The sequence below is a fragment of the Schistocerca cancellata genome, chromosome 8 (genome assembly GCF_023864275.1).
Source record: "Schistocerca cancellata isolate TAMUIC-IGC-003103 chromosome 8, iqSchCanc2.1, whole genome shotgun sequence".
Taxonomy (NCBI): domain Eukaryota; kingdom Metazoa; phylum Arthropoda; class Insecta; order Orthoptera; family Acrididae; genus Schistocerca; species Schistocerca cancellata.
The window spans coordinates 377221858-377249283 of NC_064633.1; the positions used below are offsets into that span (position 1 = coordinate 377221858).

A 27426-nucleotide genomic window follows, 5' to 3' on the forward strand; every position below is an offset into this window, starting at 1 on the left:
CAGTTGTATTCCAATCCGAAATGCCAGAGATGACAGTCCTGTGTGCATGACGTGTGCTTGCTTGTGTGAATTTGTGTGTGTGTGCGTGTGTGAATGTGTGTGTGTTCTGACTAATTCTGATGAAGGCCTGTTTGGCTGAAAGCTTTGTTTGACAGTCTTTTTCCACTCAGTATCTACGTTATGTGGTGAGTGGAAATTATTCTTTTCATAATATTTTCCTTATATTGTTGTTTTCATGAATTTTCATATTAAAACAACAGGAGCACAAACAAATGAGCTTTATAGATCAAATACTACGGACATTATACAAATGGATCAATCTGAACTGATTGCTAGCAGCTATAGAATTAATGGCCATAGGAAGCATTTATGTATAACTTTTGATGTGTACTACTTTTAACATTCCTTTGTTATGTTCTGTGCAGTTTATTGTAATTGGAGAGAAGCAATCATTTTGTTCTTAAAGAAATGTGCTGTTGTAATTAAGTTAGTACAGTGGAGTTGTTGATGATAACACTATATAAGAGAGAAAAATGTTGATTCTTAAAACTAAAAAAATATAGTGGAACAGTGAAATATTATAAAATAGGCAATATATTTGAACAGCTTTCTTGTAAATCATGGAATTTACCAGCAACTTTAACCCTGAAAGAAAAATATATTGATGACTGCTATGGATTCAGAAGAAGAAACTATGTTAAAATTTGAAATTTATGCAAAACCAGAAAAGAAGAATCAGCTGAATGCTAGCAACAACACTGATGGGTAGGTTATATCATCAACAACTGCAACTTCCTTCAGAAAGTCAAGCTTATCAAAGAACAACTGTAATATAAATCCTGACAACATAATCATTATGGACGACTGGTGAAAAACAAGTTAAACGTTACTGAGTGTTAGACATATCGTTGGCACAGCTGAGCGCTAGCAATCTTTTGTAGCATACCAACCATATATGGGCATATTAATGTGAGCCTGAGTGATGTATTGCAACAGTGCTGACAACAGGCGAGTGTGAGATGCCATTTCTGTAATAACTCAACAAGGCTGACGCACTGTTGTGAGGCAGGTTAGCTTGCTGAAACAGTGAACTCAGTGGTACACACAGACTAATGCAGCAAATGGCAAGCAATATTTTCACTCTGACAGTGGTACTGGTGTTTTAGGATACATGACTGATAGTGATTCATATGCACGACAAGTGCAGTGCTGCCAACTGAAAGTAATGGGCATTTTTGGAACGAAATAATTCTCAGTCTCAAAGCCATACCAGGATGACTGAGCTTTGCTCAAGGGTAATCACATAAAAATGCCAGCAGAAGTCAGCAGTTTGAGGCCATGGCAAGGCAACAGCTCTATGCACTAAGACCACCTGGACCTAGTGTCATGGCGCACCTGGCCACCCATGTCAACTCCAGCAGCATGGCTGACTCCTGCCCAGGGGGCAGCAGGTCACTCCCTGTGCACACCAACCTTCTTTCACCATCACAAGACGGGCATCTCATCATGGTGAGCGTCCACCACTATGACGCAGCTGGGCTCCGTCCGTGGCCATTGTAGGTACAGCATTGTCGAGTACATACACCACTGGTGTGGAAACTGTGTGATCGGCTTATGTAATGAGATCGTCGGCTTTCAGTGGATGCTTCAACAAAGAACTTGTTACATTTGCAGCTGCCTTTCTCTGGAGTCTCCTGAGCTCCCACCTTGCCTCCACCATCTGCTTGCAAACAGATGGCATTTAAATTTGCAGAAACAACTTCATCAGCACTTTGATGCCAGTACTATTACCAAACTCTCACAACAATTAATGCTGTAAATAGTTGAAAAAGCCTATCTTTTTTGCCCTGTGCCTCAAAACATAAAAAAATCAACAATCAGCAGTAAATAATCTGGCTTATGCTTTGAGAAAATACACAAATATAAAAACCATGAATAAAACAAAGCATGTTGCACATGAATTAAATACTGAAAATAAGTACTCCTCACTTTCCCATTGCCTGTCTAAAAACTGTAACAAGAAGACACACTAGGAATATCAATTAGGTTGGAGGCAGTCAACATCTGGGGCATGGGGATTCGTGAGGCACTGCAAGACCTGAGGCATGGGTGCCACATCTAAATCACATCAAGTTAAGAATTAATCATGTTTCTTCTTGTGCATCTATTATTTTGATGACAACCAGTACATGTGTGTTTTATGAGATGATAATTCAATGAACACTGTGAAACTGATAGTTTTTGTATCCCATGACTGAATACACTGCTATCTATGTCTACATCTACACAGACACTCCGCAGGCCACCCGGTGTGTGGTGTCGGGTATCCTGTACTACTACTTGTCATTTCTTTCCTGTTCCACTAGCAAATAGAATGACAGAAAAACAACTGTCTTTATGCCTCCAAATAAGTCATAATTTCTCATACCTTCATGGTCCATAAGTGCAACATATGATGGTGGCAGTGAATCGTTCGGCAATCAGTTTCAAATACCAGTTCTATAAATTTCCTTGGAGGAAGATATTTGGTTAACATAATATATATATAAAATAAGAGAAATGGAAATGATTAGATTAGATTAGATTAATACTAGTTCCATGGATCATGAATACAATATTTCGTAATGATGTGGAACGAGTCAAATTTTCCAATACATGACATAATTAAGTTAATTTAATCACATAATTAAGTTAATATAACAACTTCTTTATTTTTTTTCTTAATTTATATCTAAAAATTCCTCTATGGAGTAGAAGGAGTTGTCATTCAGAAATTCTTTTAATTTCTTCTTAAATACTTGTTGGTTATCTGTCAGACTTTTGATACTATTTGGTAAGTGACCAAAGACTTTAGTGGCAGTATAATTCACCCCTTTCTGTGCCAAAGTTAGATTTAATCAGATGGCAGTTATAAGAGTCGAGGGACATGAAAGAGAAGCAGTGGTTGGGAAAGGAGTGAGACAGGGTTGTAGTCTCTCCCCAATATTATTCAATCTGCATATTGAGCAAGCAGTGAAGGAAACAAAAGAAAAATTCAGAGTAGGTATTAAAATCCATGGAGAAGAAATAAAAACTTTGAGGTTCGCCGATGACATTGTAATTCTGTCAGAGACAGCAAAGGACTTGGAAGAGCAGTTGAACGGAATGGATGGTGTCTTGAAGGGAGGATATAAGATGAACATCAACAAAAGCAAAACGAGGATAATGGAATGTAGTCGAATTAAGTCAGGTGATGTTGAGGGTATTAGATTAGGAAATGAGACACTTAAAGTAGTACAGGAGTTTTGCTATTCGGGGAGCAAAATAACTGATGATGGTCGAAGTAGAGAGGATATAAAATGTAGACTGGCAATGGCAAGGAAAGCGTTTCTGAAGAAGAGAAATTTGTTAACATCGAGTATAGATTTAAGTGTCAGGAAGTCATTTCTGAAAGTATTGTATGGAGTGTAGCCATGTATGGAAGTGAAACATGGACGATAAATAGTTTGGACAAGAAGAGAATAGAAGCTTTTGAAATGTGGTGCTACAGAAGAATGCTGAAGATTAGATGCGTAGATCACATAACTAATGAGGAAGTATTGAATAGGATTTGGGAGAAGAGAAGTTTGTTGCACAACTTGACTAGAAGAAGGGATCAGTTGGTAGGACATGTGTTGAGGCATCAAGGGATCACCAATTTAGTACTGGAGGGCAGCGTGGAGGGTAAAAATCATAGAGGGAGACCAAGAGATGAATGCACTAAGCAGATTCGGAAGGATGTAGGTTGCAGTAGGTACTGGGAAATGAAGAAGCTTGCACAGGATAGATTAGCATGGAGAGCTGCATCAAACCAGTCTCAGGACTGAAGACCACAACAACAGTGAAGATCATCATTTCTCCTAGTATTGTAGTTATGCACACTGCTATTACTTTTGAATTGGGTTTGGCTGTTAATAACAAATTTCATAAGAGAGTACATATACTGAGAAGCTACTGTGAATATCCCTAGATCCTTAAATAAATGTCTGCAGGATGATCTTGGGTGGACTCCAGCTGTTATTCTGATTACACGCTTTTGTGCAATAAATACTTTATTCCTCAGTGATGAATTACCCCAAAATATGATGCCATATGCAAGCAATGAGTGAAAATAGGCGTAGTAAGCTAATTTACTAAGATGTTTATCACCAAAATTTGCAATGACCCTTATTGCATCATAAGTAGCTGAACTCAAACGTTTCAGCAGATCATCAATGTGTTTCTTCCAATTTAATCTCTCATCGATGGACACACCTAAAAATGTTGAATATTCGACCTTAGCTATATGCTTCTGATTAAGGTCTACATTTATTAATTGGTGTCATCCCATTTACTGTACGGAACTGTATGTACTGTGTCTTATCAAAATTGAGTGAGAGTCCGTTTACAAGGAACCATTTAGTAATTTTCTGAAAGACATTATTGACAATTTCATTAGTTAATTCTAGTTTGTCAGGTGTGATTACTATACTTGTATTATCAGCAAAGAGAACTAACTTTGCCTCTTCATGAACATAGAATGGCAAGTCATTAATATATATTAAGAACAACAAAGGAGCCAAGACCGACCCTTGTGGAACCCCATTCTTGATAGTTCCCCAGTTTGAGGAATGTGCTGATCTTTGCATATTATGAGAACTGCTTATTTCAACTTTCTGCACTCTTCCAGTTAGGTACGAATTAAACCATTCGTGCACTGTCCCACTCATGCCACAGTACTTGAGCTTGTCTAGCAGAATTTCATGAGAATCACACAACAGCAATAGCAATCATTAAGAGAAATTGTAAATAACTGCAGTAAAACAGTAAATACAAATGAAGGAAGAAATCAGCTTAAGCTTCAAATCTTGCACGAAGATGATAGCCATATTCCTCCAGTGAGGAACATGGAAGCAAGACAATTTATACAATACTCAAATCCCACCAACAGTTACCCATGTACTGGTCTGTTGATAGTACAATTCATTATTTGGTTTTCACTGCAATTACAGAGTGTCACATGATGTACAAAAACTAATGACATCTACAATATGATCAAGTTTCTGAAAAACATACACTTTTAACAAACCTGGAAGTTTAATGTGCCAGCATCAACCTGTTGCTGGATTATATCTTCATCCAGTAGGTCTGATATTTCCTCTTTCAGTTTCACATGCTGTGGTAAGAGCAGACTGAACAAATACTGCAACAAAACGAAAAGAACTTATAAACGTGCTGAGCATAAGTAATGTTGTAGAATAAAACTAAATACATAACATACCTCTTTTATATCCCTAAGCAAATTCATTGCTTGACTGTAATCTGGTGGGTCTTCAGAAAGCTTAAGAGACAGCAGATCCCAAAATGCTTTCTTCATTGTTTCTTTCACTCTTTTATGTAAGCTGCCAAATTAATTTTTGAGTTTACTATTAAATAGGGATTAAAGCAAAGGACACAAAAATCATCACATTTCCTATACACAAGAAAAATATGAAAAAATTAATCCAACTTTAAAATGGTTTATTGCATTATTTGTCACAAAAATCACCCACTATCAGAGCATGTGTCACATAAATGAAACAGCATTACAAAACAACAAGATGAAATGCATTTCCACACATCACATAAAGAAATGCAAAGTGGTCATGGATGGATACACGAGTAAGAATTTGCAATGAGTCTAGAGATGAAGAAAGGGGGAAAGGGGTGGATTACTTTGCTCTTCTCAGATCAACATGTATTATATTCTGGTCCTCAAACAACTATCCCTCAATCCTTTCTTACAAACACTGAATTAGTACTCCATTCTTATTGAGGTAGTTTGCTGTCAGCAAGAGATTAGTTACATCCAAAACAAAAACAAAGCCAAAATAACAACAGCTTGGTACAGCACTAATCTGAGAATGTATAATGATGAGCTCAACAATGACTGAATGAAAACTAAGAAATTTATTCTCAACTATTTTGGCCAGTAGGGATTCTCAAGAAACTGAACATACTGGGCAGAACTAACAGGAGAGAGATCTCTCTTCTGTAACACGAAGTACCTTAGCTTTCCCAGAAATAAAATTATACATCAAGGATAATTATCTAGAAATCAAATTGTAATATTTTTTCTTTACAACTTGTTCCACTCCACAGATGGATTTCCGAGTTGATAAGTTGTATGTAGCTGGGTTATATTTATCAAATTTTGTTGTAGATTAAGGTTAAAAAAATCCAGTTGTTAAACAGCCCACATGTTGCTATGTTCTAAAATATATATATATATATATATTTGTAGTCCTTCAGACACATTCTACATCATGGTAAAATTAAGTGACACGGTATATGCAGTAAACTAACCTGAGAAATATTTTTGTCTTGCCAAAATGTAATTCTTACACATTCTCAGTTACATACCACACTTCTGTTAATTATGCAATAAGATGCAGTATGTGTTCGTTCCCTTACACACAAAGTTATGTGCAGTAAATCCTGTCCTTTCTTTAAGGCTGTTGTCAATTATTTTACAAGATCTTACTTGCTGGTAGGATGTCGTTCTTGTAGAATCTTATTATTTAATGTTCTGGTCCTCTTACTAAGACCTTACACAATGAACTGGCTGGACAATGAGTAGTACTGTTAAACTTGTGTTAATTTGAGAGCAGAATTTCTCATATTCATTACCATGAGTGCTGATAATTGTTTACTGGGTAATACAGTTTTTAGATTTATTAGTATTCAAACACTGACTGTACACAGTTCCAAAATTTTAAGATATATTACCTTAATGGAGAGTGGAACAGACACATGTTCGTTTTTTTAAAAGAAATAACTTTCATTCAGTTTACGTCATCTGAGTTAGGGTACTTTCCCTGTGAGGGTAGACAGCGACCATGCTGCTGGTAGTTTTAAAGCTTTCATCACAATTAAGACTGTTAGGGCATTCAGTAAAGTCAACTGCCTCTCCAATTTTTCTGTTTAAGTGACTACAGTGCTTTTGCTAAAATTCCAACATTAGCAAAGCACACTGTAAATCCAGATGACATTCCTCACTAAGTTCAGCTGTGACTGACTTGTTGGGATGTTTGAAGCATACACCATTCATGACCTTTTAAGGGTTCTTTAAATGCAAGGTCTGTCTCCCCTATGTTCACTTTATTACACTTTCTCCTAATTATTTACAGTCCAGTGGTCTGTAGTGTTTCTGGTTGGTATTTTGTTGATAAAATGTTTTGACTTTATGACTGCTGGAAAAAACTAGCTTTAAATCTTTACATCATATGATCTTTCTGAAGTGTACTATTTATAAATGACAGAAATATCAGTTACTGTAGTTCTGTTTCCCCTTCACCTCTCTTGTCTGCTACTTTCTACCACATCGGAGGTCTGCCTACTGATTATGCAGTACAGCTACCTGTTACCATATTTTTTTAGGTAACTTAATTCTCATTTTAAATTAGTGCCACCACAGATTTGATATGCTCTTTCTGTCAGTGAGCTGAGAACTATCTGTCACTGTGAAACACAGTAAGGGGAATCCGTATGCAGCTATCGCTTAGTATTTGTAGGTTTTCTACACACCTTGTGTCCCAATTTTCCATCAGGTTGCCTGTAGGCAAAGAAACATAAATCCAAAAATATCCTCTCTTTGCACACGAAAACTGATTTTAGGGTACATGGTTTTGAGATATCTGTTAAAATGTTGTAGCATCTCCTCCCTATGTGGCCAGATGATGTATCACTCACATAATGGGCAATAAAGACAGTTTCACAGACATTCCTCATAGAACCTACATTTCAAAAGACTCCGTGAATGTATCTGCAGCCAAAGGGAAAGTGAGGAGCATACTTCATCCATTTTTTTTTATAAAATTCTCCATGTCATCTTTAGTAGCTACATAGCAGGCAACATTTTACTAACTCAGCTACATCTGAGGATGCCTTCTCCTCAAGCATCTCCAATACTATTACTGATGGAATGTTTGAGAGTAACTCTTCAACATAAAAAAAATCACCAAAGTTATAACTGAAAGCATTAACACAAAATGCGTTGAATCCTTCATAAACAAACTGAGCTTTCCAATTATATCATGTAATTTCTCAGACACATGTTGGGCCAGATTAGAGAGTCTTGGGGAAGTACAAAAAGGCTTCTGTCTCAAAAGAGGCAGGTTAAAAACAGATGTAGGTAGACCTAGGAAACACTGTTATTATATAAATATAGAAAACTGCAACCAGTCACATTTTTGAATACTTGTTTATTCCATAAAATGGTTTTTGAACCTTTTCAGGCTCACCTTCAGATAGTGCACGTGGAAATTACATGACCATTCCATAGCGTAATGCTGGATGCTGGCTACACTATGAAAGAATCACATAACTTACATGTGCACAATTTGAGGATGAGCTCGAAACAGTTCGAAAACTGATATATGGAATAAATAAGTACTCAAAAAAGTTACTGCTGCAGTTTTGTGTATTTATATTGAATAAACAGTCACGGGTTCTTAAAAATCTATAACAGACTGGTATTATAGTTGTAAATGGTCTTAGCTGTGTTGGGAAAAAACAAGAGCTCCAAACACTAATAAAAAGCTCAAATAGTTAGAGATACTGAAAATTGGAGATAAGTTCATGTGAAAGAACATAACGGCATTCAGGAAGGATACATTGAATATAGTTGGTGGTGGTAAGTTTGTTGCTGTTAGAAGTAGTTTATCTTGTAGTGACAATGAAGTAGTTCATTCCTGTGAGCTAGTATGGGTAGAGGTTATACCTGACAACTGGAAAAATAAATAACCGGTTCCTTTTACTGATACCTCCCCCTCCTTGACTCAGATGATATTATTGCTGAAAGGTTCCAAGAAAACTTGAGTCTCTCTTCAAACAGGTACCCCACTCATAAAACAATAGTTGCTGGTGACTTCAATCTGACTTTGATATGGTGGCGAAAATACATCTTTAAAGTCAATGGTAGGCATAAAACATCATCCGAAATTGTATTACAAGGGTTGAATGAAAATAATGCCTCCACCTTCGTTAATTGGGTTTGGATGGGAATATTTTAATAAATCAAACACAGAAATAATCCTTAGAATGTGATCTTTAATTACTAATATTCACTTTTCCACATAATCACCAGCCAACTGGATATATTTCTGCCAACTGTGAACAAGTTTTCTGAAGCCGTCATGGAAGAAGTCGACACTTTTGTTTCTGCAACCACAGTCTCACAGTTCTCTCAACATCTTCATCAGAAGCATAATGATGTCCCTGCAGATTGTCTATCACCATCGGGAACAGGTGGAAGTCAGACAGAGCAATAATGTGACCCACACATTCTTGTGAAATGCCAACTGTGATTGCAATTTCTCTCTGAGTGATACGACAATCGCCCTGAATCCACCTGTCAACATTTTGCCTGTGAAACTCAGTGTTTGCTGTCACAGGCCGCCCAACTCTGTTTGTCATGCAGGTCTGATGTTCCTGCTGCAACATCTCGCTCAACGACGCACAGTACTAACATCAACACAATCACCATAAACTGCTTTCATTCTCTGATGAATCTTCTATGGGGTGACATCTTCTGCTGTCAAGAATTCAATGACTGCATGTTGTTTAAATCGCATTGGCTGACTGACTGCGCAGGGTTCCACACTACACTGTAACAACATAGCCGTTCAATGCTAAGGCTTCCTGCCAACTGGAGCTGTAGAGAAGAGGCTATGGAACACGCCAGTACCTGCCGCATACCAGTGCTGCCAACTGTTGAAGAGTTACGAAGGTGGAGGCATTAGTTTTCAGTCAACCCTCGTAGATGCTTTCTCTGAAAATTGTTTTGAGCAGTTAGTTCAGGAGCCAACTTAAAGTGTAAATGACTGTGAAAACATACTTGATCTCTTAGTAAAAAACTAATCCTGGGCAAATATGAAGCACTGTGACAGACAAAGTGATTAATGACTACAAGGCTGTTGTAGCGAGACTAAATACCATAACATCCAAAACGCAGCAAAAATAATGGGAAAATATATCTATTAAAAAAGGGAGATAAAAATTCACTTGATGCCTTCCTAAGATACAGTTTCAACTCCTCCCAAAATAACTATGTATGCGTAGGCCAGATGTGGTTTAAATTAAAATAAATAGTATCAATGGAAACTGAAGGATTTATACCAAATAAATTAATAAAAGACAGAGCAGATCCCCCATAGCACAAAAGTTTGGTCAGAACAGTATAGCAGAAGCAACAAACAAACAAACATTCCAGATTCAAAAGAATCCAAAATCTCCAAGACTGGCAATGTTTTACAGTATCTGGAAATTTAGTGTGTACTTCAATATGAGTAGTTTTAATAATTTCTCCAATGGAAATCTGTCTCATAATCTGGTAGAGAACCCAAAGCGATTCTGGTAGTGCGTAAAGTACACCAGTAGCAAGACACAATCAGTACCTCCACCGAGTGATAGCAATGGTAATATTACTGATCACAGTGCCACTAAAGCACAGTCACTAAACACAGTTTTCCAAAATTCCTTCTCCAAAGAAGACAATGTAAAATTCCAGAATTCGAATCAAGAACAGCTGCCAACATGAGTACATTATATGTAGATATCCTTGGCATAGCAAAGCAACTTAAATCACTTAATAAAGGGAAGTCTTCTGGTCCAGATTGTATATCAGATTTATTTCAGAATATGCTGATATAATAGCTAAATACTTAACAACCATATACAGCTGCTCACTTGACAATATACCTAAACTTAAAGGATGAAAAATTGCACAGGCACACCAACATTCCATAGAGGAAATAGGGGTAACACACTGCATTGCAGACCCATATCACTGGCATCCATTTGTGGTAAGATTCTGGAACATACACTGTGTTCAGACATCATGAATTACCTTTAAGAATACAATGTACTGACACACAGTCAGCAAGGATTAAAACACTGTTGTTTTTGTAGAACACCACTATCTCTTTATTTACATGAAGTTATGAGTGCTATCAACGGAGGAAGTCAAACTGATTCCATATTTCTAGATTTCCAGAAGGCTTCTGCTTTGTTCCTCAACCAGCGGCCTCTAATCAAATTGCAAGCCATAGAGCATCATTTCAGTTGTGCGACTGGATTCATGAGTTCGTGTCAGAAAGGTCATAGTTTGAAGTTAGTGATGAAAAATCATCAAGTAAAACATAAATGACATATTGCATTCCCCAAGGAAATTATGGCCCACTTCTGTTCCTAATTTATATATGTGATTTAGGAGACAATCTGACCAGCCCTCTTAGATTGTTGATGCTGTCATTTACTGTCTAGTAAAGTTATCAGAAGACCAAACCCAGCTGCAAAATATTTAAGACAAAATATATATATATATGGGGAACAAAATGTGGCAATTGACTCTCAATAAAGGAAAGTATGAGGTCATTCACATGAGTGCTAAAACAAATCCATTAAATTTTGATTACATGATAAATCACACAAATCTAAAGGCTGCTAATTCAACTAAATACCTTGGGATTACTATTACGAACAACTTCATCTACTAAAGAGACTGCCTACATTACATTTGTATGTTTTCTTCTGGAGTATTTATGTGCAGTATGGGATCCTTGTTAGTAAGGACGGATAGAGGACATCGAAAAAGTACGAATAGGTGCAGTTTGTTTTGTATTATTGTGAAACAGGGAGGAGAGAGTGACAGATATGATACACCAGTTCAGTTGGCAATCGTTAAAACAAATGTGTTTTTCACTGCAGCAAGACATTTTCATGGAAGTTCAATCCCCAACTCTCTGCTCTGAATGCAAAAATATTTTGTCGATGCCCAACTACATAGGGAGGAATACTAATAAAATAAGAGAAATCACAGCTTACACAGAAAGATTTAAGTGTTCATATTTTCCACATGCTGGAATATAGAGAAATAGTCTGAAGGCGGTTCAATGAACCCTCTGCCAGGGACTTAAGTGTAAATTAGTGATCTAGAAATAGATGAAGCAGATACATCAACATCCTGTTTACAATAGGATACAGAAAGTATTCTGCCATGTGGATCTTGGGTATGTCATATATTCTAAGTGGGACAGCCATCTATGGAATGTAATGCTGACCACTCACAAAGCCTAGTATAAAACCATCTAATTTGGTGTGAAGTGGATGATACTTTTGTTATCTGGCAGGGGCTGTAGGATTTTCATAAGTAAAACAAGAGCGTTCATCCTAAAACCAGTTTCAATTACAAAAATGTGGACTATAGTTCAACAAACAATCTGATGGAAAATTATGATACACAGTATATAGAAAACCCATAATACTGCTTATGGATTTCCAACACCAATATTCACGAAAACAGATATTCTCAACACACAGGCAGCAAAAGCATATTGACCAAGTGATGGCATCAATTTAAAACAAGAATTAAGTTATCTAAAAAGCACTTTTTTGTGTTGAAGCTGAAAACAAACTAGGCAAGTGTCAGCTGTAAACGATGTATCATGTGGAAACCCAAGCCTCTTCCGGAGCAGAGGCGAAAAGCTTCAGTAGGTAGTGAGTGGAAGTCTGGGAGGTGATGGGGTGGACCTGAGGCCCAATGCTGTATCTTTCCGCCATTTTGCTGATCGGTTTGGCATGCAAGTGTACCGTACGGTCTTGTTTTCAAAACAAGAACCCCAACATTATTCAATACGCATTTCAAAAGTGATGCCGAATGGTCCTAGAGAACCGAAATGCTGTTGTCAGTTCTCCTCGCGCCTACCAATGAAAAGCAATCCACCTCAGATGTGCGCATGCACAATGCAGTGCCACAGTCGCACGAACTCAAAGAGGCTAGCAGCCAACACAGGCATGCCATTCTTCACAGTACCGAAAAGTGTGATTAGAATACATAATACTGTTCAAATTTCACTGATCACAGGCTCTCATGAATGCATGATAACGACAGAATATTGATCGTGTTCTGGAACTGTCGTAAATGTCACATTATGTCATTTTATTCTAATTCACATCAATGTCTTGTTTTGGATTTTACATTTTGGAATATGAGTTAGGAATGAAGTATAGTACCACATTGTACAAATACATCTATAGAAACATCTGAAAAATTCATCATTTTTTCTGTTTTTCATCGTTCCTTAGTTTCTTTTTTAAAATTCATGGAGGTATGTTCCTTTTAAGCAACTAATTGAAGGCAATTTGTTTATTGTCATATGTGTTTCACTTCCTTTATTCGTGATGATGCTTCACAAATAAAAGAAGCAAAACGTGTATGGGAATAAACTGCTTTCAATTAGTTGCATAGACGGAACACATCTCCAAGAGCCGAAAATTTGTTTAAGAGAGTGTGAAAGAATAAGAAATGCATAGAATGTGGTTGTAGCTTGCTCCTAGAGATCCAAATGATGAAGTAGCCTACTTCCTTATACGATACATCAACAACTTGGTTCATAAAAACAAAACTTTAAAAAATCGCCTTTTCGAGAGGATGTGGCAAATGAAGCTATACAAATGCATCTGCTGAATCAAAATGTTACATATATGGCCGTATAGCACACATCTCTGTGTACTGTTGTTAACGATTCGATCCCAGATAAATACTTGTGACAAGCTAAAGTATAAAGACGATTGTTGCTAGTCTCATTCGCAGTAATTTACATTGTGCTCTTAGATTCCTGTCTGACCACACTCTTGGAAATCGCTAGGTATTGCAAAAAAATGGTAAATTATTTGTGACAAGAAGAAGTATAAATGTCACTGTCAGTTGTTTCATGCACAATAATTTCATTTTTCATTTCTTGATCATATGGAAGTCACAAAATCAGAGATACTCATTACTGGGAAAGTGCATCTACTTGTAAATTACAACAAATATTTCAGAAAAATGCTTAACTTTGATGATTAATGAAGTCTCAGAATGCGTTACAAACATGAAGAGGAAAGAAAATATTTTCGCATCCAACAATATACGAACCTACCTCCTTTGCTACATCAGTTCATCGCCTTACCAACTGCACTATTACAACTTGCGTGCTGGGATCGCTTTATTTTATGTAATTCCCTGTGAGAGAGAGAGAGAGAGAGAGAGAGAGAGAGAGAGAGAGAGAGAGAGAGAGAGACAGGCTGATTTTGTTGCCAAATGATGCGGGCATAAGCCGTAAATGCATGGAATTTTCACAAAATTCCGTTGCATTGTTACTTAAAAGTTTTAAGCACGCTTCAATAATTAATAAGTAAATGATTTACAGAAAAGAGTATGCAAAGTCACTAATAATTTCAGCTAACAGTCATATAATATATGTAAGCAGAACCGATTACTCGATATTTAATGTTCTTTAAAGTCTTATTTGCATAAAATTACAGGTATTTTGAGAGGGTATTGAACAAAAACTTTTTTTTATGTTGTAATCATTCACAGTAACAACCTAACCTAACCATATTTCTGACAAAGGAAAATAGTCTATTATGAGCTCACTTTCCAACCGGACGCATCCTGTGGTGATTTTTTAGTAACACAGTCACTAAATCCACACCTGAAACCGCTCGTTATGTTTACGATAACAAATTATAGGTGTAAATAAACCACAGGGCCATACCAAAATCCATATCCTCTTGGAACAGTTGTCGAAAAATTGGCGGGAGGACCGTTCGGTAACAGGTTTCAGAAGCTTACTGAATAGGAAATTCGGATAAAGAACCAAAAATGACATCACTACTGAGACTAACCTACTGCACCGATTGGTATGAACAATTTAGAATAGGGCTCCTGGTTGGCTAGGAGGCAAAGCTGGCAGTTGTGGCAGTCCAGATTACTTGGGCCCCGACAAGGCCATGTCAGGAGGTGTAACATCATTTAGCTGTTGTAGCTGGAGCAAATTGCAATGTTGCACAGGATGCTCTTGTGCAATAACTACTTCAAATAATTGATGCCCCCTATGACCAGCGATGACCTCAGTCCAATCCAATGTATGGCCGTATCTGCAAGCCCGGATTAGAGATCCCTTATGGAAGTATGAGCATGGCTACTAAGCCTGGCCTTGCTGGAGCAGTTGAGACGGATCAAAAAATGAATGGTGCCTGTGCCCATGCAAAACCTTGACTGGATCATGGCATTTAGAACACAAGGAAGCATATTAGAACTTTCTTGGAGGGAGCTGTAGTCATCATTTTCTGCACTTGGGTCTTGAAAGTTCTGCCTGCTCAAATTCAGAGTTTGACACGGGATGAAAAGGACGGGTGGTCAGATATATTATGCTATTCATTTTGGACATATTGTACAGGCCCGGCATATGCAACTCTCTTGTTGTAGTTGTTTTTGCTAAATCTTTGCTAATTTCTTTTATATCCATTTTTGTATCTACGGCTTTCTCCGTTGCCGTTGTGATTATTGTAACCACACCATAGGTCTGTGCGAGATAAGATTGCCATCCATAGTGTACTACTAATCCATTGTTTACTTGTTGGTCCGTAAATTTCTGTGTCACTATCGGCGTATTAACAGGCTTGGGTTGTACTGGTATCTCTTTGTATATTAAATCAATTGAGTCCATTACAGATAGAAAGTATTCGGTGTCTTGTTCCGGGATGGTAATGAGTTTTTCCCTGATGTGGGCAGGAAGAAGGCTCTTTAAAATTTTCAGCACATCTACTAGTGATACCAGGTTCATCCAGTATCTGGTTTCATTCAAATATTTTTCAAAATAGCCCCTTAAGCTGCCATACTTGCTATTGAATGGAGCTAGTTTGAATACTTCACGTCTGAGCCTCTCTTGTACGGTCTCAGACCAATAATTATGAAGAAATGCTCTCTCAAACTGTTCATAATAGTGGCAACGTTCTGCCACGTCTCTAGCCCCATAGCAGAACGTCACCTTGTGTGTATCCAGCAACAAATCTAATTTTCTGGGATTCGGTACAGGTACGAGGTAAAACATTTCGAAATGCTCTGATGAAGATCACAGTGTGTGTTATTTCCTTTCAGAAGTAAATATCGGGAATTGTGAGTGCCTAAGTAATACCTCATCTGCAAGTAACGTTGACAAACACACCGTGCTATCAGTGACAGGTGTGTTTATGTTCGCTTATGGGGTAGCACATGGCAACTGCACTTGCTCGACAGGTGCAACTGCTGGCAAGTGTTGTTGCAGTGTGCAACCTTTGATATTTTCCTTCGACAGGCTAATCTCTTATTGTGGGTAACCAGTGAAGGTATCTACCTTCTCTAAAAGCATAGGTTTGCTTTCTGTCATGTTGTTTTGGCATGTCAGTAGCTTTGGCAACACTGCCTCATAACCTTTCCTCTGCATCCTTTAAACTCGAGTCTAGTTTAGCTAGAAGTTGACTGTCTTTCTCCTTTAGAGCTTCTTCTACAGTATCTACATAAATTTTGCATTCTGACACTCCCTTTTCAACAAGGGTGCTGCCCTTATCCAAGGATCCCAACTTCTGCTTTTTCAGTTATTTCCTTTAAATTTGCACATAACGTATCTCTCTGTTTTTCCACAAATTCTGACTTAAATTTAACTGATCTACTCTTAGAGTCAACTTGTGTATTTCTGTAGGTAGATTTTTGCATATGTCTTGCAGCTCACTGATTACATTCGTCACATTTTTTACTGACGCATCCACTTGGGATTGTGTCTCCTGAATTTGAGAATATACCTGCAAGTTGTTCCTGTTTACAATCTACGGATGTTACCTTTTCTGTTAATGGATTTATTCCGAGGGACATGTCGGTAATTATTTCTTGTTTTAGTTGTTTACCAAGCTCTGTCAACTTCCCGGACAGTTCATCAGATAACTCAGTGCACATAGTTTGCTCACCTCACTGAACTGTTGACTAATACTATTCCTGAAATCTTTAAATGCCTGGTTTTGCTGTGTAAACTGTTGTCCCATATTTTCCTGATGTCTTATGAGCTGCTGTGTTACACCCTTAAGCAGTTGTGTTATTAGCTGCATGAGTTGTGTCAAAATGTGGAGGTCATTAGTATTTACATTGCTTTTTCAAACTGTTTCCTGTTCTTGCATTCACGATGTTGTGAGCAAATAATCAAAGGAATTTTTACTGTAGCACGCATCAGTTTCACTATTTGAAAAAATGTTTCCTGGTGTGACCTGAGAAATTGTCTCATTGAGCATCATAAAAGTGACATCATGATTAGTTACATTACCAGTGTCATCATTTTTTAATATTGAGATGCCAATCTGGGTGTTTTGGTAGCCATCGACCAGTTCACGAGTTGGCACGCTACTTTCAACTGTTTCCAAGCTCATATTTCCGCCATCTTGGCATATTGCATTTTGTAATGAATTTTCAAAAATCGCTATTTCCTTTGACTCCATTGTGAACAATATTTAACAAAATTATGGAAAAAGGAGAAAAAAATTTAAACATAAAATTTTGTTTGTATCAGTACTTTTGAATTAAAGCAGACTTATATGCATATTCATTAATGAACCTCATTATTCTCTGATACAGTCTCACAGAATTTGAATGAACTATTTTGCACTTTTGATGTTGACTTTACACAAATTTTCATCCCTCCTATAATAACTTTTGATTAAATAATCAAAAAAAGAAATTTTGAAAGAATAATTGAAAAAATTTGGAAGGTGCACATATCCTGAGTGAACTTTAACTGGTGTTAATATCAACAGACCCTCATTATTCAACATACAGTGGCGGTCGAAATAATAGAGCCACCTCTATTGACGAGATTAAGAACTAGGATATCTATTAGTACGCGAAATCGCCACGAGTGCCGTGTTGTCAGTCCCTTGTAGACAACATCAGGGAAGACGTTGCTGCTATCTTTAGTCGTCCGAAAGGAAGCGTTTGAGCTAGACGTGTGACAAGAGGCATAAAGGTAAGAATCTTATGGGTCAAAATAATAGAGCCGCTTTACACATGTGCCTTTAAATTGATTTTTATGCAGTTGTTTTGTATGTAAATTGACGTGTGGTTTTGTTTACATTCGTCTAGATGGGCAGAGCAAAGCATACCAGTGAAGATGAGCGTATAGTAATGTTCCGGATGTTCAAAAGTGGGATGTCCATGAATAAAATAGCCAATGTCTTGCACGTTTCGCGAAAACGAGTCCAGAACGCCATGAGACGGTCAAAACAAACAAAGCCGCAGGTGGAGAACAGGGGGCGACCTCGTGTAACTACTCCTCGCGTAGACAGACTCATCACTAGGGAAGTGAAGAAAGACCCATTTTTGTCAACACCACGACTGAAAGCCATTTTGTTTAGCGACGAACATGATGTTCAACCATCAACCTCAACGATTCAAAGACGACTGAGATCTGCAAAATTGAATGGGCGCATTGCAAGAAAGAAGCCTCATGTTTCACAAGCTAATGTTCAGAAAAGGTTAGCCTTTGCCCGGAGAAATGAACAAAAACCTAATACTTGGTGGAGGAACATCCTTTGGTCCGATGAATCCAAGTTTAATAGGTTTGCCTCAGACGGAAAAGTCTATGTGCGCCGCCCACCAAACCAGGAATTTAATCCCAAGTACACTTTAAAAACTGTGAAATACGGTGGCGGAAGTGTTATGGTATGGGGATGTTTTTCGTGGTACGGCATTGGTCCAATACACCGTATCAACGGCATAATGAACGCAGAAATGTACAAAGACATCTTGGCAAATGTGATGCTGCCTTATGCTGAAGAGGAAATGCCGCTGAAATGGAAATTTCAGCACGATAACGATCCAAAGCATACTGCAAGGATCATAAGGCAGTTTGTTCAAGAGCACAATATCGAAGTATTAGAGTGGCCACCTCAGTCCCCTGACGCATCACCCATTGAGAACTTATGGGAGATCTTAGACAAGAGAATCGACCGCTCAAAAGCTACATCTTCAGAAAAACTGTGGGAAGAAATCCAGAGAGCCTGGTATGCGATCAGTAGTGACGAATGCAGGCGTTTAGTAGACTCTATGGGTAAGAGGTGCAGGGCAATCCTCAAAAATAAGGGTTACCCCACGAAGTACTAATGCAGTCCTATGCAAAAAAGACTGTTCCTGTACGTTTCATAAGACTGAGATCAAGTACAATATATTTGTTTAAATTGGCTCTATTTTTTTGACCCTGTGGTCTGGTATTCTTTTGAATATTATTGATTATTACTGATTATTTTGTGTTGTGTTATCGATATAACTGACTATAGTACAATGTGACTCGGTTGTAATGGTTTCCATCATAGTTCAAACATGTCTAGTAATAAATGTGCACTTTATTCCAAACCTTTGCCAGGTGGCTCTATTATTTTGACCGCCACTGTATATATTCCCCATTTAAATTTTACGATACATTGCAAATGTTTTATGATGATAATCACAAAGCACATAAAATACAGAACTACAAATGAACTTGCTACTCTAAAAAAATTTATATAGTGAAATTCCACCCAGAATTTTGACAGTGCCAATTAATTTACTTCCATTAAAAATGCAGTTGAAATTATTCAACTCTTTAATAAGAGTGCAATTCACATTTTAAGTATCTGTGACAGCCAATTCATAAACAAAATAAAATTATTTATGATTTAATTGATAATACTTTAGGTCATTAACTTTAACAGTTGTTACAATTTTTAAAACGGTTAAAAAACAAAATGAAACTGTACCAGCAGGTAGGTAGGATCAAACCCACGTCGGCTACATAACAGTCTAGCAAACTACTGACAGAGCTACTCCACTTATTTGGTGCCTTGCTACTTATGAGCTGTATATGTGGTATGTATGAGCTATGTTTAAAACTTTAAAGCCACCCCTTTTTTAATTTTCTCAATAGTGTGCTTTAAGACTTCTATGAGTTGACATCCTTGAGGTATACTACTACCCTGCTAAGTCTCATCCCAAACTGAATTTCCAAGACCAGAAGGTCCCCTTGTTAGAAGAAGGACATAGGAAGAAATGTTAAACACTATGCCTATCCAGCACATCCACACATGCACTAAGTTTTGTCGATTAGGATGCAGGTAACGACAAATTGTAATTTGAACAGCAAATGATATATTTGTGTACTTAAATACCAGTGCTTACTAGGAACAGCTCAATAAACAGCTACCAAAATCTTTAAGATCCCGTCAGTTGAATTATGAAAATTAGTACAAGTTCACAAATTGTTTGGTTGCCCCGAAACACTACCAATTGTAACCGTCTGAAACATGTTCATGCTATCATGCAGGTTTCATGGCACAGAATGGAAAGCATAATAAAATGTTCTGACTGCTGCACATGAATCCATCCATAACAAATATTTAAAGTCTCGCTTGATGTAACTGTAGAAAATTCAAAGTCCAGCACTTTTATGAAGTTTAAATTTATCATCATAGATTGCACAATTAAGTTACTGAATGTCTGCACAGTGCCACTCTCCAAAAACAAAATCCAAAATGGTCAGTAAATTTTGAAGTACTTTTCCTACAAGTTACTAATCGTCTGAAAATATATAAGGCCACAACTGTGTCACTTTGCATGGATCAGAAAATTGAGTGACCTGGAATCAGCATAGCTATACTGCTGAATAACTCTGCTGCTTTGGATCTCCAGCCATGTAAATCACTTCCTGCAAGCCTATTTGGGTAGGTACTGATTCCCTGGATTATTGCTAAAAAAGGAGATCATGTGCTTGCTCCTCAGTGCAAAAGCATGACTTCCTCAATGAAGTTTTCACTCTGCAGTGGAGTCTGTCTTGATATGAAACATTTTGGCAGATTAAAACTGTGTACCAGACCGAGACCCAAACCCAGGACCTACACCTTTTGCAGGCTCTACCAACTGAGCAAACAAATCATTGCTCATGACCTGTTCTCAAACTCGGATGGTAGGAGATGAAATGACCAAAAACTGACATGAACACAAATTACTCAAAAACTACAACTCTAACCACAAAATGGCACTAACCCCATGAATATAATGTACAACTAAATATGTACCAAATTTGGTGCTCATAAATTTAAACAAAAGAAGAACTTAATTTCAATCAAACATTGACAAAACGCTAATAACTCATGTACTATTGCTCGCATGACCTAATACACCTTGTATCCCAAAAGTGTGTAAAGCAGGCGGTAGACTTCGGTTTACTGGTAGAATATTGGGGAAGTGCAACTACGCTACTAAAGAGATTGCTTAAAAATCACTTGTGCAACCATCCTAGAATATTGCTCTAGTGTGTAGGGCCCTTACCAGAGAGGAGTAACAGGGGATATTGAATGTATACAGAGAAGGACAGCATGAATGGTCACAGATTTGTTTGAATCATGGGAGAGTGTCACTGAAGGAACAGAAATGGCAGACTCTTGAAGATAGACATAAACTATCCCAAGACAATCTATTAACACCATTTCAAGAACCAGCTTAATATGATTACTGTAGGGATATACTACAACCCCCTACCTACTGCTCACACAGGGATCATGAGGATAACATTAGAATAATTACTGCATGCACAGAGACATTCAAACAATCATTCTTGCCACACTCCATATGTGAATGGCATAGGAAGAAACCCTAACAACTGGTACAATGGTATGTACCCTCTGCCATGCACCTCAAGGTGGTTTGCAGAGTATAGATATAGATGTATAAAGTGGTAGGTTGGTAGTGGTTTTCTTATCCAGTATTTCTTATGTCAGTACGGACATGTTTAAAAGGGGCCCGATTACTTTGGCTGGGTGGCAATTTAGAAATAATGGGTGACCAAATCACTTTACGAGACACTAAAACCACACATCCAATATTTTGCAAAACCTTAAGCATGAGCCACACTCACCTTATTATAATTTAAAATAGAGGTTAGGCCCTGTGGGGACCCATGTCTGCCCTCAGTCATCATATAAAACACACTCACTTCACTTCAAATATGGCATTTCCTCTTCCGTGTTCCACATCTTTTGGCATACTGGCGAGCCCTCATGACACACAAGAAGGCTAATTGTTAATAGCCACCCGCGTTCCACATCTTTTGGCATACTGGCAGCTCCTCATGACACACAAGAAGGCCAATTGTTAATAGCCAATGTCCCACACTGAGCCTTGTAAGTGCTACTTCTTCAGCCCATTGTGGTCAGAACGAGGTAAGCTACAGTCACATTGAAGATTTCACTGACAACAGCTTATTGCTCTGCACTCTCAGCCACTGAGCTTCCCACTGACATGTTGTCTTCCAGATCACTATGTAGTAATCACTCACAGGGGAACTGAACAGTGAGCAGGAGGTTGAAAGGAGCAAACAGCCATATCAGCAAATTCAGTTTCCTGGGTGCCTACTGGCCCAGAAAATTATTTTCTTTTCTTGCAAACAACATAACTAATAACAACAAAGGCACTTTGGGAATCAAAGCAGATGATGAATTTCTTGCTACAATGCCATCTCATCTGCTCCAGTGCCCTCAGGATAGCAAACAGTGATGCACAGTGAACTGAAACTTGCACCGGTCCTAAGGTCAAATTCTGGGAACATGATACAGAACCAGGACTGAAATTTTCATGATCATAGTTCCTAGCAGACTGAAACTGTGTGCCGGACTGAGATTCGAACCTGGGACCTTTGCCTTTTGTGGCTAGGCAATGCCTCCGCAAATATCCTTTCTTCCGGGACTGTTAGATCCAAACATTTTGCACGAGAATTTGGAGATTAGGAGATGAGGTACTGGTGAAAGTATAGCTGTGAGGATGGGTTGTGAGTTGTGTTTGAGTAGTCCACTTGTAAAGCACTTGCCCATGAAAGGCAAAGGTCCAGAGTTTGAGTATTGGCCTGGCACAGTTTCCATCTGCCAGTAAGTTTCATATCAATGCACACCCCACTGCAGAGAGAAAAGTTCATTCTGGAAACATCCCTCAGGCTGGTGCTAAGCCATGCGCCTGCAATATTCCTTCTTAAAGTAGTGCTAGTCCTGCAAGTATCGCAGAATTTCTGTGAAGTTTGGAAGGTACGAGACATGGTACTGGCAGAAGTAAAGCCTTGAGGACAGGTTATGAGTTGTGCTTGGGTAGCTCAGTTGGCAAGGCACTTACCTGCGAAAGGCAAATGTTCGAGTTCAAGTCTCAGTTCGGCAAACTATTTTAATCTGCCGTGAAGTTTTTCATTACTAGAATCTGGATGGCAATTTAGAACCTTGTAACATTTAGTTTCACAAATATTATCTGGGGGTACAATTCCTCCTTCACACATTCAATTTAAAAAATATCCTGTGTTCTTTAGTAGTCTGGGGACCCCTACCCCGACTCTGTATTTGTACCTTAATTCCATCCACCAATAATAACTGAAGATTCTTCCTCGCATGAATCTCAAATGGCAATATTGCCATGGATGGGTGTGGAACAGACTTTGCAGTAGTGGCTGGGCAACAAACGTGGGACAAAAAGACCCCTAATTGCTTGACGTAGAATGAGGGGAAGTTGTAGAATAGAATCCGCTGATGACAATCTAGGACCCTTGTGCCTCAGATATTTCAGCTTTTCCTTCAAAGTAAGAATGGTACCCCCAATTTTAAAACAGTTAAATTAAACTTACTTTTCTTTTTCAGCCCTGTATCAGGCCATGGCATCTAAAGTGCATTTAATGAGGAAGTTGGGACAATGAAGATGTTCATGTCCTGGACTTCTCCAATCACATTTGTTGTCTATGTCTTTGAAGCCTCATTTAATAAGATTTGTTATGACTAGTGTTACACCTGTTCTGATGCAATTCAGTTTTCTCCAAATCTTCCAGCTTGATATATTGCCGTTGGGAATCTCTTGTGAGGCAGGGTAGGCCCTACGCGGCTCATTTAGCTCAGTACAAAGGAGTCTCTGCCAGGTCCACATGAAGCACTTTGTAGTAGGATGTGGCACTCATCAAAAGGCCTGTTTAAATTTTACTGTACGCTCATGTGCAATTATTCACGATACAGGATTTTACAATCTGGCCACTTTATATGGCTTCCCAAGTGGTATGGGTTTCATGCATCCTACTGTGAGCCTGCATGTGTCATTTAGGCTTGCAGTGTCCTTTTCTGGCATATGCAAATCTGGATTGTAAAGGACATGCATCTTCCATAGTGGAAAACAAAGTTCTTGGGCAGCTGTTATGGCTCCCCATTTACTACTTGCTAGTTTCCTAAGATGATGTTCCTGGTTTTTGCAGGTGTTATCACAATGATATTTGTATGTCAGTGATCTATCCAGCACAACATCCAGGTATGTCAGAGTTTGTCTAAGAGGTTTGGTTTGAGGGAGTTCTCTAGCTACTATTCAGAAACGATATTTGACAAGTTTTCCGATTTCCCTTCTACTTTCCTAAAGCTCTTTTCTTGAGGTAATAACCAAATCATAGATATACAAGTAATGGATAATATGGTCTGATGTTGATTGGTCATTAATCTATAGATTAAATAAAAGAGAAGCCATAACATTTCACAGGGCGAGACCATTCTACTGCCAATGCCATCGATTTTTCCTACCCTCCACCGTTATATAAAACTGTCTGTTTTGTAATAGAGATTCATGAGCTGATGATCCTTAAATGTATTGCAAAGGTTATCCTTGAGCATTTATGGTTGATAGTGCAGAACTTAAGTCTGTTATCTGTTTGTTTTCAAACCCTTACTCTATTTGTTGTGTAGTGGATGGGATTTGACTGGTGCATGACTTTCCAGGTTTGAATTGAGCATGTTGGGGAATGAGCTATTGGTCTGCGCTATTTGCTAACTTCTGTTTGGCCCTTCCTTCTAATGGAATACAGTCTGCTTTCATTATTCGTTTGGGCATTCTATCATCTGCTATCCTTTCCATATATCTTAACCAGGGTATTCTTTGAAATTTAATTCATTTTGTTGTATTTCATTTTTATACCTTGCTCTCCAACCCTCTGTCTCTCTCACAGGCTCATAATTTTTTTGCAGGATTTTTTTTTGCTCTTAGGTTGTTCATAACTGCTTTTGTTATTATCAACATTCCTGACCAACATGTAACAACTGGCTGTGCAAGGGAATAATATACTCTTAACTTGATTGTTCTTGTAATTAGAGAATTTTTAAATACCTGTAAGGTTCACAGAACCTCTGATTTACCTGAATCTAATCTGGGTTGTGCACAAAACTTTGTAATGTACATATTATTGAAAGTAATGCTACTTCTTGTTTTCTACAGGCTACGCATGTGCCCTTTGGTACTGAGGAAGTAATTCTTCAAAGGCACTAGGTGTTGTGACACACATTGTACCTAGCCATGGCTGATGCCCTTGGTTATAATTAAAAAGCTCTGCTGTCCAATTCAGTTTTGTGACAATCTTTCAATGCTTAATCTAACATATGAGGGGTGTTCAATGTGGAAAACAAAACAATTGTTTTCTTGGCCACTTTTGGTTCAAAATAGCTGTAATTTTGTTTGCGACATGCTTAAACATTCCCTCACCACCACACATATTTTCAGTATCTCCTAGTACATGGCAGCACTATAACTAGTTATTATAGATAGAAGCATGCTAAGTCACTGGGCGAAGTGTCTACCGTAAACAGAACAAGGAGAAGGAAATCTGTCTGATTTCCCACATGCAGGCCAGCTGCACACAGCTGTGATGCCTGCAATGTTGCAACATGTGAACACACTTATTCGAGGTGACTGATGAAAAACTATCAAGCAAGTCTGTTCTCAACTTGACATCTCTGTTAATAGTGCTGGAGTACTAGTTTACCAGATCACATATTCAAAGGTTTGTGCCCGATAGGTTCCTCAAAGCCTAACTGAAGAGCATAAAGCTTAAAGAAGGAACATATGTGCCAAATAGCTTACTTGGCTGATTGTGACCATTTCTTGTCAAACACTGAAATATGTCACGAAACATAGATTTACCACTTTGAGCCTGAAACAAAACGATAACTGATGGAGCTCCACCACACAATGTATCTTTTGAAATAAAAGTTCAGAACAGTATCCTCAACTGGTAAAGTCATGCCTGTAGGCTTCAAGGACTGGACGGGTTATCCTGTTTGATGTTTTCTCTTACAGTCAAATGACGAACTCCAAAGTCTTTTGTGAGAATCAGGAAATTGAAGAAATAATTACAACATTCATGGTTACAAAAATGCAAACACTGTTGTCCTACTCCATGACAGCTCGGGACCAAACACAAGCCTGCGCATCCAAGTGCAAAGTTAAATGTATGTCCTAAATAACAATTAAATGGTATATGTATCATAGACGAGGGAGGAGATGGACAGAGAGGGGGAGGAGGAAATTGATGAAGAGAGGTGGGAGTAGTAGATGGACAGTGGAGGGGAGGAGCAGACTGCAGTGATAGGAGGGAGGAGGAGATGGGCAGAGAGAGGGGCAGGAAATGAATAGAAAGTGGGTGGGTGGGGGAAAGAGGTAATAGAAAGTGGGTGGGTGGGGGAAAGAGGTAATGGCAGTAGACAGAAGAGGGGGAGGCAAGAAGAGAAGGACAGAGGAAACAGGAAAGACGATATGGTTAGGGAGAGGAGGGAGGAGCAGATGGGCTAATAGAAGATAGGAATAAATAAATACCTGGGCAACACCATTTTTCTCAGCTAGTCACAAATAAAACAATCTCGCTTTGAGAAAAGAAATGTACTGAATGACCCTCATGTGTGTTTATCCAGTCCTGTGTCAAAAAAAAAAAAAAAAAAAAAAAAAAAAAAAAAAAAAAAAACTATATGGCTAATTATCAGGAGACCTGATATAATTAGCTGAAGATTCCCCATAATTAACCTCAGTTGCAGAATAAAAACTATTTATTGTTAGCAATATGCCTTTCAGGATGTTGAAATATAATAGATTACCTTTTGGCATTGTGAGTGTTCCAGTAATATTACAAAAATACTTAGAGTAGTTTATACATACGGTGCCAACAGCTGTGAACCATTCAGATGACATTACAGTCACTGGGTCTACCCTGTAGCATCACCTTAAAATTTTCACACAGTTATTTAATAGGCTCTACATATCACTGTATATCTGCTTGAGCCAACATTGAGGAGGAGTCTGTAATACCATTACTAGTCAGGTTATTTGTATCTTGCATGACAGTGCCACAGAATCTACAGATGATGATATGTTACACCTGACTTTAGGAAACAACATTGTCTAAAAAAAACTTCTGCCAAACATGCATGTTGTGCAGCTGATATACATCTACATCTACATGGATACTCTGCAAATCACGTTTAAGTGCCTGGCAGACGCTTCATCGAACCACCTTCACAATTCTCTATTATTTCAATCTTGTATAGCGCGTGGAAAGAATGAACACCTATATCTTTCCATAATAGCTACGATTTCCCTTATTTTATCTTGGTGATCGTTCCTCCCTATGCAGGTCAGTGTCAACAAAATATTTTCGCATTCGGGGGAGAAAGTTAGTGATTGGAATTTCGTGAGACGATTCCGTCACAAGGAAAAACGCCTTTATTTTAATGATGTCCAGCCCA

General features: G+C 38.2%; 1 protein-coding gene across 3 annotated transcripts in view; it reads right to left on the bottom strand.

The window, feature by feature from the left end:
• LOC126095259 (T-complex protein 11-like protein 1) overlaps positions 1-27426 on the bottom strand; it is a 136974-nt gene that overhangs the window by 49195 nt on the left and 60353 nt on the right. For all 3 annotated transcript variants that reach the window (XM_049910015.1, XM_049910017.1, XM_049910016.1), the window contains 2 exons: positions 5279-5399; positions 5087-5200 (listed from right to left, as the gene is read on the bottom strand). In XM_049910015.1, the coding sequence (XP_049765972.1) occupies positions 5087-5200; positions 5279-5399 (235 nt within the window). The remainder of the gene's footprint in view (positions 1-5086; positions 5201-5278; positions 5400-27426) is intronic.